A 19,022-nucleotide genomic window follows, 5' to 3' on the forward strand; every position below is an offset into this window, starting at 1 on the left:
GCTTGTTCTAGATAGTTAACTGCTTCTCAACCAGCTACTGGGCTGTCTACTGGCCCCAGAAAGTACTACCCAAACTGTTTGAATATTGTACCTTTAGGGTATACTTCAACATTTAATATACAATACAGCTAAGTTAAACTTATTTATTTTAAGATTTTAAGTATGTATATGTACGTATGTCTTGTGTAGGCATGTGCAGGTGAGTACACACGCCCTCGGAGGTGTGATCCCCTAGAGCTGGGACGATGACAGCTGAGAGTCACCTGACATGGGGGCTGGGAACTGATCTCAGGTTCTCTGCAAGACCAGTGCACGCTCTTCAGCACTGGGCCATCTCTCCAGTCCCCAAAATATATTTTTATATTATTATTATCAGTGTGTGTGTGTGCTCGCGTGTGCATGCCATGGCTCGTGTGTGGAGATCAGAGGACAATACTGTGGGGTCAGTTCTCTCTCTCCACATTTACATGGTTGCAGGACATGGTAAGGTCATCAGCTTTCATGGCAAAACACGTGGACTCGCCGAGCCACCTTACCAACCCCAGTTAACTTCCTGTTGTATACCAAATGATTAAAATTTTGTGTGAAAAAGACTTCTGTAATGTAGTGTTCCAAGACAAACTACCTTTTGTACTTACAACTGGAAGATGACATTTACTTGGAATCAGGATGTACACAAACTGTAGAAAGCGGGGTAATGCTCTCAAGGTCTGCTGGGAAGGGAATCTGTGCACTAACCTCATCAGTTTTCATTCCTTCTCTCTTCCCACTGTCCTTTGATAATTAGCATATCATGGCTTTTTTTTTTCTGTGTTAGACAGTCTCATGTAGCCCAGGCTAGATTCCAAGTCCCTCTGTAGCTGAGGTTGACTTTGAATTCCTAATCCTTCTGTTTCTGTTCCCCAAGTGCTGAGCTTGCAGGCATACATACAGCAGCACACTGAAATTTCCACATCCCTCTCTCCACACCTTACACAGGTATAGTGATAATTGTTAGGGGTTAGTCTGGTGTTGCTATGAATTTAAATGCTAAATGCCGGCCCCCAAGTCAAGCAGAGTGTCATGTACAACACGTGACACTATGTAAACTCTACACCACACTTTAATTAACTAATAAATGGCTAGAGACTGTGACTGGGCAGTAGGGAGAGACAGGCAGGATGTGAGGATGGGTGACTGGTTTGAGACGAGACCAGCGGAGGGGGGGAGGAGGAAGAGAGGGGACCAAGGGACGAGGGGACGCCATGAGAGGAGACGGACCATGAGTCCGTGTCCAGGAGATACAGCAAGTAACAAGGAACATATGGATGGGATAGAAGTTCAACCAGCTCAGAACCTGCCCAACCTGGGCTTACAGCTTGCAACTAAACTACCAGGATTATGTGTCTTTTATATGGGCTAGTTAGGATAAGTAATTCTTATTACAGATAACTCATACCTGTTTGATTTTGTCAATAGCCAGAGCAGCTGAGAACACGACTGTCTCACTAAAGCTGCCCTGACAGGGAACGTGACAGGCTGGGTTAGCTCACTGCATATGTAGTCCATCTCTTTCACCATCGACCAACTGTAGCCTGAAGTGGGAAGAAAGCAATGTGCACTTGTGATTGGAATCCTGGAAGTCAATTTACTAAAAACCCAAATTACCCAGGAGAAGACAACTCTATCAGTAACTTACAGGTGAGTTCCTACTCTACAGAATTTCCATTGAGTTCAGAGTGAATTAAAACATCACAGTAAAGAAAAAAATTAATTGTATTTATGTATTTAATTGTGCTGGGTGGAATCCATGGTCTTGGACATGCTAAGCAGGTAGAACATCCTTAAGCCACCTGTGGTTTGGCCCCCATAGACTCATGTGTTTGAATGCTCGGTCCATAGGGAGTGGCACCATTAGGAGGTGTGGCCGTGGTGGAGTAGGTGTGGCCTTGCTGGAGGAAGTGTGCCACTCTGGAGGCGGACTTTGAGATCTCATATGCTTCAGTTAGGTCTAGTGTGGCAGTCTCCTGCTGCTGCCTATAGATCAAGATACAGAACTCTCAGCTCCTTCTCCAGCACCATGTCTGCCTACATACTGCCATGACGATAATGGACCGAATCTCTGAACCTGTAAGCCAGCTCCAATTAAGAGTTTCCCTTTATAAGAGTTGCTGTGGTCATGGTGTCTCTTCACAGCAATGGAAACCCTAAGACACCACCGAACAACAATGAAACGTTCAGGGACAAAGCTGAGTTCTTCAGCCACTCGTATGTGCTTGAGCTAACATCTGAGTTTGCTCTGTACTCTACTGAAGAAATGAGTCTGGAATATTTCACACATTTGCAAAGATCAACTTGGTATTTGCTCAAAGAAAATTGCTTAGAATTATCACCTTCATTGACTTTCTCTGGATGCCATCCTGTTGTCCAACCCAAGGAAAAGGTCACGTCTGGAAAGAAGGATGTCACGGTGTCTAGAAAGGCCTTGGCATCTACTACTTTGCTGCTCCCGTTTGGCCCAGGAAGAATATCGGCATTAATCCACACGGGCCGCTGCAGGTGCTGTTTCACGCTGTCCAGGAAGAGCATGGATGCTCTGACGGCTGCCAGACTGAAAAAGAGTGTGACCAGTCAGTCTTCCCACACTGAGGTCTTCCTGTTCTCAAATTCAAAGTCAAATAAAAGAACTCACATGGGACCAAAGGGGAAGACTAACACATATCCTACCTCAAGGTATTTATACTTCATTTTCATGAAAGGAACTTATAGATTTTACAGTGATATGAATAACGTCAGTTCCTATGGACCTAACAGGGGCTTCAGAACTCCACATTTGTGTCACGAAGTGTGAAGTGATGCAAAAAAAGATACAAATATTCACTTGTCAGCCACACTCAGGAAATAGCAGTTGCACCTGGGAACAGTCTGAGAGTGGTTCCTGTTACCACAGCCTCTGATAAAATTGACCCCAACACTCACAACCCTGTGGGAGGAAAGGTCTCTTGTCCTTCATGCATGATTAGGTGAATTTGGAGACATAAACACATTTCTTAAAATGCCTAGAAATACTAAAACCACACATCCTTTGGGCTGGAGAGACAGCTCAGTGGTTAAGAGCACTAGCTGTTCTTCCAAAGGAACCATGTTCCATTCCTAGCACCTACATGGCCGCTCCCAGGCATCTGTAACTCCATTTCCAGGGCTTCTGATACTCTCAAAAGACATTCATGCAGGTAAAATGCCAATGAACATTAAATAAAAAATAAATTTAAAAAACATATTTCCTAAAGCTAATACAAACTCGGACTCTTCCTGTATTGTGAACACTTCTGTGAAAATGATAAGATACTTTAGCTCCTCTTGAAAAGTGGGTTGTCTTCTCTTCCCTACGACTATTACAGCCACAGAATTCAAAGCAGGAAAGGCTTCTGTTGCTGTTTTTATTTATTCATCTGTTGGTTCTTAAGACAGAGTTTCATTATGTATTTCTGGCTGGCCTGAAACTTGCTATGTAGTACATGCTAGCCTCAGTTCAGAAATCATCCTGCTTCTGCCTGTCTTAAACCCTGGGATTAAAAGAATGTGTCAGCATGCCCAACTGACAGAACAGTCTAAGTTTAGTATATCATTTTTACTTTGTGTATACATGTCTGTGTCTTACTATTCTCAGATATAAGCATGCATGCACACACACACACACTTAACTGGAGAACCTCACTGCTTTAAGATGAGTACAATGCTTCTGACCCTTTAGAAATGTTCCCCCAGCTCCCGTGCTACTGTGATAGCGGCTGAGAACCCTGGGGACAGGAGAAACATCAGCTCTTCCTGAGGACAGGTGTTCTGTCTGTGCTCCTCTCCTGTCCCTCCTACTTTAAGAGAGACACTTTATTAACTCACGTGCTGAAAGCAGAGGCATGTGGTCCTCGGCCTCCAGTCTTTACCTTGCATTTCTCCCCATTGTCCCTGAAATGGATGTCCTAGATTTTAGTGGATTAATAAGTAAGCCTCAGGCAGGACTTTGAATTTAGATGCTTTTATTTCTCTGTAATGCTAAACAGCTAAGTGCTACACATTAGTATTTCGTGCACAGAGAAGGCTGCCCTGGCCCTGAGTCCTGGGATCTGCAGCTGGCTCCGCAGTCCTCTTCGGGTGAACCCCTTAGCTACTCTGGGACTCAGACTGTTAATAAAACAGATGAACCACTCATTGTAAAAGTAACTCTATTCACCTGATGTGACTATAATCTGGGAGGCTTACTGCCCCCATCTGCTTACTGCTGAATAAGCTCACTCTTTCTGGTTCTTTCTGAACTCTGACTGGTTGGTCAACTCAGCCGTTCTGGCTCAAACTCCTCTCCACACAGACTGGTTCAAACTGGCTTCTTTTACCTTCTAACTGAATTGCTTTGCTTTGCTTTGTCTCATACTAACTTTGGCAATGTGTTCTAATCTTCTAGCTTTTCTGTCTTCACCTGTATCTAGCTTGTTCTCTCTCTGCAACCTGTCTCTGTACAACTCTTTCAGTCAAACGGCCCTCTCTCCTCTTCTTTCTCTGCACTGCTCTCTTAAGTAGCCTGTTTTCTCTCTGTTCTCATGAGTTGGGCATATTCTATTCTGTCAAATCTTTCTCTGATTTGTCACTTTGTCTGCCTCTCAATTAGACATCACTTTCAAACATGGCTGCTTCCACTTTATCTTCCTTGTTTGGGCTTAAAGGTGTATACTAAGGGTGTGCCTTATTCCATCTAGAGAGATTAAAGCAGTGTGCTAAAGGGTTGCCTGTGTGTCAGCCAGAGAAGCCACATTACTGGATTAAAATCTTTCTAGAACTCACCACCCACAAAACTCGCTGGTCTTCAGACGATTCTGTAACTCAGGCCTTGTCAGTCCAGACTCCTCTACATCAGTTCTCCACAGCCACCTATCACAGCCAAGTGAGGTTTGCTGGGCATTCATTCACCCACAAATGGTTAGGGTTATCTTAATAATCCTACAAGCTTTTCAAATCCTACTCACCAAAGGTTTTTATTTTTATTTATGTATGTGTGCCATGTGGGTACAGGTGTCTGCAGAGGCCAGCAGAGGGTGTTGGGACTCCTGGAGATGGAGTTACAGGCTGCTTTGTGCTACCTGACATGGGCGCTGGGAGCCAAACATGGGTTCTCTGAAAGACCAGCAAATGCTCTTAACTGCTGAGCTCTTTCCAGCCCCGAGATAACTTCACACTGAGGTATGATTCAAAGATGGGGTGAATTTGCCACTAAATCTAGGTTTGAATGGCAGTGGCCACTGGAGCTTGTGGTAATCCATTCTGCATGCCATCAATTCCAGACATTATAGCTTTCTTCATGGCCAAATGCCATAAAAGGCACATCCCGTGACAGACATTGGAGGGGAATGAGACTCATTCCTGCTCACATGGTCAGTTCTTGCAAAATAGTATTTTAAAAGATGCTTTGATTACTGATGACTTTCAAACAAACCTCTTTACTAATATAAAACATAATGAAATTGAATATGCAGGTACTGGCTCTGTTAACGCCCTCTCCTTTCAGAGTACTGGTGGAGAAAAGCACTTTCAGTTTGTCATTCTGTGGTATGATAGTTACATGTGAAACATTCCTTTATAAAAGCTGACTTTATATATACAGTATTTTAAACTTTCTGATATATATTACCATAAAGGAGCTCATTTTGAGTCCAAAGATCTCATGATTCTTAATGTTTTTGTTTCTCTATATTAGCCAGTATTTGACATAAAAATAAATTAACTTTTAGCATGGTAAAAAAAATAAATAAAAATAAATGCTGACTTTAGTTTTAAAGGTCCTTAAGGAGCAATCTTAGCCATTGGCACAATGTCCTTTTACATCTATTCTAGAAACACATAAGGTCTAAAATTTCTTTTCAGTTTGGATAAGGTATAAGAATAGGTAGTTGTAGTCGGGCAGTGGTGGTGCATGCCTTTAATCCTAGCACTTGGAAGGCAGAGGCAGGCAGATTTCTGAGTTCAAGGCCAGCCTGGTCTACAGAGTGAGTTCCAGGACAGCCAGGGCTATACAGAGAAACCCTGTCTAGAAAAAAAAAAAAAAAAAAAAAAAAAAGAATAGGTAGTTGTGGTCATTTAAATAGGTATGTTCACTCCCTACAGACTCTGTATGAATGCTTGGCCCATGGGGAGTGGCACCATTAGGAGGTGTGGCCTTGTTGGAGGAAGTGTGTCACTGTAGGGATAGGTTTTGAGATCTCCTATGTTCAAGGGACTTTGAAATCTCCTAAGCTCAAGCTATGCTCAGTGTGTCACAGTCTCCTCCTGCTGCCTGTGGATCAAGACGTAGAACTCTCAGCTCCGACTCCAGCACCATGTCTGCCTGCACACCACCATGCTTCTTGCTATGATGGTCATGGACTAAGCCTCTGAAACTGTAAGCCAGCTCCAACATAATGTTTTCCTTTACAAGACTTGCTGTGGTCACACTGACTCTTCACAACAATAAAGCCCTAAGACAGTAGTCACAGACAGAGATGCGTGTCTTAATGTCCTCCCTGAATGTGAATTCTGTAGCAATTCAAGCACGTTTGTAAAAGTACCTCTTGAAATCCAACTTGATGCCCTTGTTGCTCTTCACGACCTCAGCCAGCCACTCCTGCAGAGTGTTGTCACTGCTTGTCTCAGGAGGATGGGCCATGATTGGCTGGCCATGCTCTGATCCGTCACTAGGAAGAAGGACATCAGCCTCTATCATGTGAGCAGCACCTGCCCAAGTAAGAGCTTACGTTACTGCGAACAAAGACTGACAGTCAGGAGCAGCACCTCGGGGCCCATGTGAGAAAGAAGAGACACCGAGCAAATGCAGAATGCCAAGCACTGTACGTGGCCCACGCTCTGTCCTTACATGGCTCCTCAGCCATTACCCTGCCTACAATTCTTTTCTAACATCTAGCAAAGTGAACAACAGGAAGGGAAGGGAAGTAGACTAAGTATTTGTTGGTAATAAAGATAGTATATTTGAGCAGGGAGTGCCTCTCAACAGTGCTACTTGCCTGGTAGTATGGGCAAGGTTCTGGTTCTACCTCTACCACCACACATGTATACACACATACACACACATACACCCCTGCACACACACAGACACACAGACGGAGAGAATCACAGACACATGCATGTATTATCTTCTTGATATCAAATTAGATTCATGGACATTCACTGCTCATGTCTGAAATGCTACATAAAAATTAATGTCTTTGATTTAAAGCTTGGCTACTTTTTAAAAGTGACTTTTTTTTTTTTTTTTTGGTGGAACAGGCTGTCACCATGTAGTCCAGGCTGGCCTCTAACTTGCAACTGTGCTGCTCCAGCCTCCCAAATGCTTGGACTGCATGTGTGCAGCACCACCCTCAGCTCTGGATGTGTGCTACCAGGAGTGAGGCAGAAACAGACATCTGCCAGTGGCTATTGTTCTAATAAAACCCTGAAATAGAGCATCAGCAGTGGGACTAGGAAGCCTTAAAAAGGTAAGGAAGGAACTTTAATGGAAATAGACAAAGCAGTATGGAAATGATCCATAACTTGAAAACTGACACTTGTCTTAATTTTTATATTTATAAATGTTTATATTGTATAAGAACATATAAATATTTTATATTTATTCATAAAGTTATATACATACATACATACATACATACATACATACATACACACACACACACATACATATCTGAGTGCATGCATGTGAATGCCACAGTGGCGGAAGACCATGTATGTGTAAGAGTTGGTTTTTTCCTTCTTCCATGAGGGTCTGGGTACCACACGTAGGTTGTAGGCTTGGTAGCAAGCATATGTATACACTGAGCAACATTGGTAGCCCCATCTGTCTTATGCAATAGTAAAGCTCTAGCAACACTCTCCCCTGTAGTAAGCAATGGTAGACGATCACGAGAGCACCAAATCAACGTGTGGAGCTGACGTGGGTGGTCTCTGTCAACTGTGAAAAGGACTGTGTGGGGAAAGGTGAACAATTAGCTATTGGGCCTTTTAGTAGCATACTAAGGAATATTTCCAATTTAGACCCCCAAACTTCCCTAGATATCTCATCTTCCATATAAATCTATTGGTAATTATACTATATAGAGAAGACAAACTTTCAAATAAAAGTACAATAGAATATAGTCTCAGTGCCAATAGGGCAGCTGCAAGACTCTTTATGAAACCTCAGAGAGATAGCTCTCCACGTAACTATGTGAAGAGAGTTTAGAATACTAAGAGTGCTTGCTCACAGTAACCAAACCTGCAGTAACCAAACCTGCAGACCAACCAACCCAGAGTGAAGACTATCACAAGGCAACCTGGATTTGTGGCTTTTGGCTAAAGGAGTAGTTTATAATTTGGTACATAATAAACCCACAAGCTGGGGCTACAGAGATAGCTCAATGGTTGCACATTGTGGACATATGTACATGCAGAAAGCAGACAAAACACTCAAGACTCGGAAAAGTATTAAGTAAATCTTAAAAAATAAAGCATATATATCTAACAGTGTTCTGCCTGCATATGTGCATGCATGCATGCAGAAGGCAGCACCAGATCTCATTACAGATGGTTGTGAGTCACTATGCGGTTGCTGGAAACTGAGCTCAGGACCTCTGAAAGAGCAGCCAGCCCTCTCTCCAGCCAAAGCCCACATGTTTATGGGAGATCAAACATGTGCTTGAATCAAAATGAACAGAGATCAAGCTGGAGAGATGACTTACTAATTACAAGCACTGACTGCTCTTCCAGAGGTCCTGAGTTCAAGTCCCAGCAACCACATGGTAGCTCCCAGCCATCTGCAATGGGATCCAATGCTCTCTTCTGGTTTGTCTGAAGATGGCGCCAGGCTCCTAGTAACACAGACATCTGGACCTTAACCTCTTACCATGGAAGCTAACCCATGGAAGCTTCCACAAATGGTCAGCCTTGAGAAAAACAACTTACCCAGTAAAGTTTACCCTTTAACAACATGAGCTACAAGTGCTCATGACCTGATGGTCAGTGTGGGGATGTGGCTTTTCTGGAGAGCTGTTGTCTTTGCACATCAACATTTATACGCAGGGTTTTAGAGCCTTTAGCTCTTTTATATTGCGAGCAAAGGAATGAGAGCCTAAGGCAGGTTCAAGCCGGTTCAGGCTTTCCACAGTGAAACTGCGCCCCCTGACTCTTGCAAAGAGGACTTTGCCCCTTCCTCTCAGGGGTGCCATAGTATCTCCAGAAATTCACTCACTGCTTTTCTTCAGTGCATTTCAATAAAATCTCTCCTTGTCTGTTCACGTCTGCTGACTTCTTTTTACCACATGCACTGCTGGCCGCCTACATGCCAGTTCACAGGGCAGACAGTGAAGTAATAACCAAAAATGGCACCAACTCAAAGGCTTATGAACTGATGAGTGGATAAAATGCACTCCTTTGTGTATAAAACGATGCAGCAGAGATCCGTGTGAGAAAACAGCAACCTCAGGACCATACCCACTAAAAGGAATAGCAGAAGCGAGGCAAGGCAAGGAAATGCATTGGGCGTGGGGGACAGTGTTCAATCCTGGGGTCAGGAACAGGCGTTTTTCTTTAAGAAATGGCAATCCGATTGATGCCACAGGCTTTGTGGTAGGCTGGCCAGGCCTGGCCTGGAATGTAGCTCTGTAATTCCCATTGCTTGGGAGGCTGAGGCAAAAGATAGAGTTCAATCATCCCTATAGTTCAATTCCCAGCACTCACATGGCAGCTCACAATTGCCCATAACTCCAATCCCAAAGAATTCAATGCTCTGTTCTGGCATCTGGGCATCAGGCACACTCACGGTGCATAGATATACATGCAAACAAAACACTCATACACATAAAATAAAAATTAAAAAATTAAAACTGGCCAGGCAGTGGTGGCGCATGCTTGTACAGGGCTTTCAGGTCACTAAGATGGTTTGAAGACTCCAAAAAATAGGTCCCATCCCTCACACGGATCCTGAGAAATAAAGCAGCGGTTTAGCCGACGAGTGTCAGACTATTACTCGTATCACCCTGACACTAGGACAAATGGCTCAGCTTAGTTGAGAGTGAAATGAGCCTGATAATTTCTAACTGCAGCAATCATCCCTGGTCCAAATTTTGGAACACAGTCTGTTTCCAGAGCCAAGCGCTAGCGAGAGCATCCACACAGCTGCTGGCACCCTCCAGGGGAACTGCACACTCCCTGCTCTACTGACTCCAGCAGGCTGGCTCCCAATCCAGCCAAAGCACAGCTCAAGACATTTTCCTGGGATTTCAAAAAATGTACTCAGTTAATACATTACCCAAAGAAAATTGAAGTAGTCAGGTATAGTAGCTCATGTCTAGAATCCCAGCACTTGGAAGGCTGAGGCAGGAGGATCACAAGTTTGAGGCCCGCCTGGATTACATATCAAAGAGTGTTTTAAAAATAAAATAAAATGAAATAAAATAAGAAAATAATTTTTTGTAGAAGCCACTTACTCTTCAGCGCCTCGCTCATCTGAGACTTGTGGTTGGCTGCATGGTACCAGAGAATCTCAGCGCCATCTTCTGCCATGATCTGGCTGTTCCTCAGAAAATATTTCAGTATATTTTCACTCCAGGATCCTAAAATAACAATATTTACGTGAAAAGAATATTGGTTTTGATGGGGTATATTTTTAAGGTAGATAACATGATGCTGTGAGATACAATGGCAAGAAATAGTTTCTATCCTGAGGTAAATAAACATACCCACCATCTCATAGATAACCATTTTTAAGGTTTGGGGTGAGTGTGTGTGTGTGTGTGTGTGTGTGTGTGTGCGCGCACGCGCGCGCAGGTGTATGGATGAAGAGCAGCTAAAATCTCATTAGCATAAGTTTTATAAACATTTTCATTACCCCTCGCCTTCATGGACACTCTACTTCTAGATTTCCTAGGCTCATTCATCCCACGCATCTGCTCTGTATCCTTTGACCAATACCTCCTCCTCTCTCCTGTGAATAGCCAATGCTGCTATCTCTACTTCTATAGAGTCGAAAATTTTCAAGCTCTACAAGTAATGAGATCATGCAATATTTTCTTTCTGTGGCTGGCACAATGATATTTCCTAGGCTCATATGTGTAGCTTCTAGCAACGGCTTTGTCAGAGTGGAATACTATTCTACTGATAACACATACCACATTTTCTCTATCCATTAGTCTGTCATTGTAGTCTTGGGTGACTTCTATGCCTTGGCTAATTATGAATGTTCATAGACATTCATTTACAAGGTAATGGTTTTCTTCCCATGGGTACATGCCCAGAGGGGTAAATGCTGGATTATAGGGTTAAAAAAATTTTTTTATATAAATGAGTAAAAGATACAATGAAGGAGAAAAACCAAGCAATTGAGCTAGAGAAAATAGAGCTAAGAAACAGAACATGTAGTGTGATGTGTACATATAATCATACATCATGCTATAATTAGTAGTCATATAGTGTGGTCTGGAGATCAGAGAGGACAAACCATGTAGGGGAGTAGAGAATTGCTAAGAATTAGACACTCAAGAGCAGAAATTCTACATTATGTCCTCCAAGAACCGAGGTTCCTCTGTATAGAGCCGCAGCAGTATGAGTTCATTGAGGGCGGTTCCCTCTCCTCCACGGTGTATCTGCCTTCAGACCATGACTCTCTGGGCAGTTCCCTCTCCTCCACAGTGTATCTGCCTTCAGACCATGACTCTCTGGGCAGTTCCCTCTCCTCCATGGTGTATCTGCCTTCAGACCATGACTCTCTGGGTGGTTGAGCACTTGAATTCAGGGCAGCAGTCACAGGCTCAGCTGGCACACACAGATACAAGTAATGCATACATTCACCAGTTGCTTACGGCATACCAGGTTTCTCTAAGTCCTGTTATTCAGTCCTGCGCCTAACTTCCTTGTGTGCAAAATATTCTGCCCTCTGCCAACTGTTGGCTTATATCTGCCTGGAAACAGTTAAAAAGCCTAAAAAAAATGCTATTGCACATTGCCAAGAAAATATTAGGAAAAGTAGGGATTTTTTGAGATGGCTCTGTGGTTAACGGCACTGACTGCTCTTTCAGAGGACCCAGGCTTGATTCCCAGCACCACCATGAATGCTCACAACCTTCTGTTAAGTCCAGTTCCAGGGAATCAACTACCTCTTTTAGCCTCCATGCCTGTGAAGCATAGACTTACATGAAAGCAAACACATATATAACAGGATAATTACTCTTTGGTCATAAAATAGTGCTTCTTTCATTTTGAACTACCTCAGTTCATTTCAATCCAAGTGTATGTATCTCTCATAAAGATGGCATTATTCTTAAGATTTATTTATTTCCTATGTCTGGGTGTTTTGTCCACCATGTCTGTGCCTATTGTCTGCAGAAAACAGAATTCAGCACTGGATTCTAGAACTGGAGTCATGGACAGCTGTGAGCTACCAAATGGGTGCTGGGAACTAAACCCAGGTCCTCTGGAAGTGGCTGTAACCACTGAGCAATCTTCCCAGCCTCAGCATGTTGCTAGTTTACATACCAAACTATAAACCACTCCTTTAGTCAGGAGATAGAGACTCGAAAGATAATGTCTGACATCTTGAACAAGCACTCTCCATAAAGGAAGGAGAGTTGGCTGAACGCTGCCCCCAGCAGTGCCTGTTCCCAGCACAGGGCCCTGTTCAGATATGCAAAAGTATTCATGGCTGTATTTAAATATTCAATTCAGCACATTAATTCTTAGTAGTGACAAATACCAAGGAGGAAAAACAATCAAATCATAGTATACGTTCATGATAAAAAACATAATGGTTTGGACACTTGAATCACATATCTCAGCAGCTCAGGGTAGGAAGAGTATAAGTTCAAAACTAGCCGAGACAGCAGGACGTAAGATCCTGCCTAAAATAATGTAAGAAGGGACAGACAGACAGAGACCAAATGACTTAGAAAATTGGTCCTTCTTTCCTGGATGGTTGCCAAAACAAACCTCAGCATTCATAAACAGTGCACATTAGGTTTTGCCATTGCACCTTGCCACTGTCTTTACATTGCACTCAGAGGTTTTACAAAGGCATCTTGCAAAATAGTAATAAGGCACAACAATGCAGGACTTGTAAGCACGCCAAATACATTTTTCTTAGGTATACTGCTGTTCTGTATACTTAGTGAGTCATAATGGAGTTATGTCCAGGTAAGCTAATTGTTGGGTTAAAATATCCTAATTCAAAATACATTCAACATACCTACAGGACTTATATCTTCTTTAAAGTTGAAGGCAAAGCAGGGAGTTGGGCCTGTCATGGGGCTTTTGAAACTTCAAAGCTTGCTCCCAATGACACTCCTCCTGCAATAAGGCCAGGCCTCTCAATCCTTCCCAAAACTGTTCCACCAACTACAGACCAAGCACTGGAACATAGACGCCTATGGGGGCCAACCTCGTTCAAACCACCACAAAGAATATCTGTCCTTTGATTCAGAAACTCTAGTTCTATGGATTTATTCCATACATAGATAAGCTCATTTGGGAGAAGACATTCCATTCAAGAGACATAATGCAGAAGAGTGAAACTTTAATGTTTGTCAACATATATAGGGTCCATTCTGTGGCACTTAAAATGAATAAGGCAGCTATTGAGGTAGTAGAATTTCGCGTGGGGAGAGCATTAGCGCACCGGTGTTCCTGTAGCAGGAGGGGTAATGAGGACCTGTGCATACGCTACACAGCAAGCCAGGAAGCCTGCTAGTCAGACGCCTGCAGCATCTTTGTCAACTTGTGTTTTCTTTTTTAGAGTCCATGAAAGTGAGGACACAAGATATTTTAATTCCAAATGGAATTTAGGGTTGCTAATCAGAAATAGGAGGACATTTATATGAGTGTATAAATTTTAATAACAAGGTCCTTATAAGTCTACAGGGAGAAAGGCCAGTAAAAGTCGAGGTGATGTAGTGAGAAGAACTCAACCAATTATTTCCGGCTTGAGAGGTGCAGGAAGAGACCTTGTGAGCCAAAGGGGCCAGAAAGGCAGGCAAGGCCACTGTCACCCACACCTCCTGGAGAAAGGCAGGCCTGCTATCACAGAGCTCTCAGCCCTCTGAGATCTGATTCAGACAAGGGAACTGAAAACAGCTTCAGGGTGGTGGCTGTGTCTCCTGTCAGAATACCCCTTTCCTAGTTAGATGTCCTTAAGTACCAGGGCTTTTCTCTATACTTGTGCACCAAGGAGGGGTGTGCATCCTCCAAAGAGCCAGTGCCATTACGTTACAGTGTGGCACGCCTGTGTGTGTGTGTGTGTGTGTGTGTGTGTGTGCGTGTAGAGACCAGAGGGCAATCACAGATGTCATCCTTTGGGAGCCTTCGCCTTGTGTTTTGAGAAAGGGAGGCTTCTGACCTGGAGCTTATCAAGAAGACAACTCTTGAGTGACTTGCTATCTACTTCCATGGCTCCACCTGCTCCCATCTCCCCCAGCTGCCCTCCTGGATCAGGGTCCCTGGCTTTCACATGTGCTGTGTGGATGAAACTCTGCTTTGCGAATGAGCTCTCTCCAGGCCCTCCATCGTGATTCTGACACCTACCTCTCCCTTTTTTGTGGGCCTCATTGGAAGAAATACCGAAGAAATTGATATTGAATTGGTCCACTATGGGTTGGGAGGGGAAAAGTCTCACCTCATCCCATAAATATGCACCATAAACATTTAAGGAAACTTTCTTAAAACCCACAGAACAGAACCAGAGGGAGGCCCCCAACCTTGAAACAGCTCACTCTATTCCCTCTTTGGAGTTTGATAAATATAAGAACAAACAAAAAGACCCATGACGTTGGAGAGAGGTTTGGTCAGATCTGGGGCAGAGGCAAAGATGAATTGACCAAAATACATTGTTTAAAATCTTCCAAGGGTTAACTGCAATATATATATATTTAATGTGTATGTTTGTGTGTGTTAAAAAGCAGACGGTAGGGGGCTGAAGAGATGGCCCATCGGTTAAGGGCACTGACTACTCTTCCAGAGGTCCTGAGTTCAATTGCCCAGCAACCACATGGTGGCTCACAACCATCTGTAATGGGATCTGATGCCCTCTTGTGGTGTATCTGAAGACAGCTATAGTGTACTCATATAAATAAAATAAATAAAATCTTTTTTTAAAAAGTGGAAGGTTAAAAAAAAAAAGGTAATATGTGTGGTATATATGTACGACCTTTCTGGAAGGATCCGCCCACGAACGTGCAGCAGAAGCCTGAGAGAAAAATGGGTTGGTGATTGGGAAGGAGTATAGACCTTACTGAACCATTTTGAGCTTTTAATATCAAAAATGAATTTTCATTTTGTATTTAAGCAATCGATTTACCCTCAATTATTCCTATCTTTGTCACACGGAGATACTGACTCCGGCCTCTGTAAAATCAGCCACCACTTGAACACTCCACACCCGCAGACACTGGCATTTACAACTCCAATAACAGAACAGGGAAAGGAGTAGGTGGCGCCCGCTGAACCCTCCACACTTACCCGGGCCCCCAGCACATGCTGCCATGGTGACAGACAGACGCCGCGGTCTGCGCAGGTGCACAGGGTTGGCGAACAGGGGGTTGTGTCCGTGGCGGAAGCCAGATGACCTGACCGGAACCTCTGCACCGGTGATGTAAGAGGCGCGCATGCGCACTGCAACTGCAGGGCCTGAAGGGAGAGAAGCGGGGATGCTGGAAAGAGCGGGGTGGGTTGGGGGAGAGGACTGCGGGGCAAGTTGCCCACAATGCAGAGGTTCAGTTCTGTTGCTGAGCCACTCCTTCTAGGGTACTGCGGGCTGCAAAGCGAGAATACATTACGTGACAGCACCAACGGAAGTGGTTCTCGCCCCGCCCTTCAGAGAGTAAGATTTTAAATCACTCTGACTTGTGTGGCAATTATTTTAACCTTAACCAGGACTCCATAGTCTTCTGGATTTCCTCCAGCCCAGCCAGAAAACACTATAGCCCTATTGCTTTATGGTCTTTTCGTTTTCTACTTGTATCTTCACATTTAAACTTACTTCTTTATAAAAATCATAGGTCACACACCTCTCACCTCAAGAGTTTATTACTGAATCAAGTATGAGTGATAATCGTCCTAGAACACCAAATCAGCTGCCCCAAACATTGCATAGTTTAGTGGAGTCTTCGCTGTTTAAGAAAGGTATATATCATGGGATTTTTCAAATACTTTGGTGGAAATATCAGGTATTCAGTTTACAGCAAAGTGAGGGCAAGTTTCAGTTGCTACCCGACGGTTCTTAGGTTTTAGGCTGGTGGTGTGCTAAGTTAACATAGTCCAAAGGTTTCACCTAGTCACAAGGACGTTAGGTCAAGTGACGAAGCTATTAAGGGAGTTAAAACCAGCACAAGATGATATGATGCTTCTAGCTTCAACATTCCAACACTCTACACACTGGAAGTTCTAACTACCAGCCTTGTTAGTAATGAAATTAAGTACTTCGAAGAATACAGGCAGGATTTCTAATGGATTTTTGTTCCTTCTGCAATTAAGATGCTTTTTACCAATGGCTGAGTAAAAATGTTCAGACAGAAGCAATGGACCTTTATAATCCTAAATATAAAGCTACATAATCCAAGTAATTAATATGGTACGACTACACCATGCTACATTTTATGTAAGAAATGTCACTATGAAAATGGTGTGGCCGGGCAGTGGTGGTGCACACCTTTAATCCCAGCACTTGGGAGGCAGAGGCAGGCAGATTTCTGAGTTCGAGGCCAGCCTGGTCTACAGAGTGAGTTCCAGGACAGCCAGGGCTATACAGAAAAACCCTGTCTCGAAAAATCAAAAAAAAAAAAAAAAAAAGAAAAGAAAAAGAAAAAAAGAAAAAAAAGGAAAATGGTGTAGATGGCCCTGGAAAAATTAAAAACTACCACTCACTGTGTATGTAAAGGTGCTGACTGCAATGTTAACTCATAAAAGCAAGACACAAAACCAACCTAAGATCCACCAACAGATGAATAGACAAAATGTAGCACAGGCCTATGATAAAGTTCACGGTTCATATAGGCGGTCCAGTCATTGTAACAAAGATGAAGCTGTCAGAAGTTAGGTGAAGGAGGACAGGTAGGTGCAGGAAGACCGAGGCTGCCTGATTTCACATCTATGCTCACCTAAGAATGCTGACCTGGACCAAAACTGACGATGGTGTTGCTGGGGCAGAGTTGGTGGAGGAAAGGGAGACCCTGGGGAGATGTCAGGACACACCATTTCAGGTAGGAGAGATAAACTCAAGTGTTTTCTCACACAACATACTAATTACAGCAATCCCTGTGTGTTGTGCACTATTAGAAATGGAGAGGAATAAGATCATTGCTGCTATTACCTCCAAATCTTGGGCTGGCACACAAGATCCCTGTTGAATGTATGTGGTGGAATAACAGGGTAGATCTGTGCAGGTGGGGTCTGCACAGTATTTAGGATCATAAAGGTTCCATTGCTTCTGTCTCAACATTTACAACTCAGCCATTGGTAAAAAGCATCTTCATTGCAGATAGGAACAAAAGCTTAACACTGCTAAATTTGCATGTTTCTTTTTGCCGAACTGTGTATAGCTTGAGTCAAACATTTTAAAGCCACTCAACAAAACATTAAACCTAGAATGAGTCAGAAGTTTGTTTTACTTCAAAAAAGTCTTTTAACACTTGAATCATATCAAATTATTCTTTCTATTAAGAAACGTCTATGAAACAACACAGAAACCTAGGTTGTCAGGAACCGATACAACTGTCAAAATAAGACTTTTATTATTCAATCATAAAGTGTGGTATTCAGTCTCTCTACAGCATTCTTGGCGTTTCAGACTTCCAGGCCAAAATGTCCACTGTACTGCCAGCTCCTCCTGAGGTGGACATGGGCATCCTCCAGTCAGTTTCCCACACGCATGCAGTCATTTCTCCACTGCAGCAGTTAAAATGCTCTTGTATGTCCACATCTAGCTCCAAAAAGAAGTAACTTAGTATTCAACTGATGCAACCTGATAATGGTCCTCTTTTGTATGTCGCACACACAGGCACACAGCTTGTTCAATAGATGCATAAAGCAAGATTATAGTCCACCTCATATTTCAAAATGCAGAGAACCCAAGTTGCATTAAAAGTCTTAAGACCATAAACAGAGCATTGTAGACTGACTACAAAGAACCAACCAAGTTCTTTACTAAAATGTCAAATAAAGTGCAAATGTGAACAAAGACTTTGATCAAGCAAGTGTCTACATTCAGAAAAATCCATCTCCAAAGAATGCTGTAGAATGTGCCTCTAACATTTTAGACTACAATTCCAAACTTACTGGTTGTAAACAGTATGAAAACAAATTCAAAGTTACTTTACCACAGAAGATCCTCCCACTATTTGGTAAGTTCAATACTCATAAATTGTGTAGTTACACAAAGTATACAATATACTGAAAAAGAAACAAATTATGTAAACAAAATGAGCTTGATATGCAGTCACCTTTATATCACATCACTTTGTCAGTAATATGTTGTCATTTTATTTCCTATCTGTAACATTTCACATTACTTGTGACTATTCTCCTCAAATATGTCTTTGGCTGGTCCAAGTGGGATTCAGAGTAGACTCACGCAACTGGATCTGTAAGTTGCAATGCTTTATAAATAATCCTTCTTACACGGCTATTTAGTGTGGCTTTCTTGATAGATACAATAGTGTTTTTAATACAAAAAATATACTTCACATAATAAAAAGACATCAAAACAATGATTACATTTTATATAAGTTACATGACAGGTTTTTTTCTTTTCTATTGTTTGAATTAAATAAGAAAGCTCTATCAAAACCTTTAACTTTATGTTAAGTTAAATATTCCATTATAAAAAATAACTAGCATAGAAAGAATTTAAAATATGCAAAAGTAATCAGTTTGTTGAAATTTACACTTCATACACTGATGTCAATCAAGAAACTCCTAAGGACTAACATGGAAATAAAAGAAACCTGATTTAGGCTTCATTTACTGCTACACAATGACTACTTCATGGGTCA

At 42.6% G+C, this 19,022-nt stretch overlaps 1 protein-coding gene across 2 annotated transcripts in view; it reads right to left on the minus strand.

Annotated features, from left to right (window-relative positions):
* Window positions 1-15,599, minus strand: part of Fam151b (family with sequence similarity 151 member B) — a 31,528-nt gene extending 15,929 nt beyond the window's left edge. For both annotated transcript variants that reach the window (XM_028760146.1, XM_028760147.1), the window contains exons 1-5: window positions 15,493-15,599; window positions 10,479-10,604; window positions 6,573-6,738; window positions 2,373-2,590; window positions 1,439-1,574 (exon numbers count right to left, since the gene is read on the minus strand). In XM_028760146.1, coding sequence (XP_028615979.1) covers window positions 1,439-1,574; window positions 2,373-2,590; window positions 6,573-6,738; window positions 10,479-10,604; window positions 15,493-15,517 — 671 coding nt within the window. In that variant the 5' untranslated portion in view covers window positions 15,518-15,599. The remainder of the gene's footprint in view (window positions 1-1,438; window positions 1,575-2,372; window positions 2,591-6,572; window positions 6,739-10,478; window positions 10,605-15,492) is intronic.
* Between the last annotated feature and the right edge of the window lie 3,423 nt (window positions 15,600-19,022).

The sequence above is a fragment of the Grammomys surdaster genome, unplaced genomic scaffold, assembly GCF_004785775.1.
Source record: "Grammomys surdaster isolate TR1022 unplaced genomic scaffold, NIH_TR_1.0 126391, whole genome shotgun sequence".
Lineage (NCBI taxonomy): Eukaryota > Metazoa > Chordata > Mammalia > Rodentia > Muridae > Grammomys > Grammomys surdaster.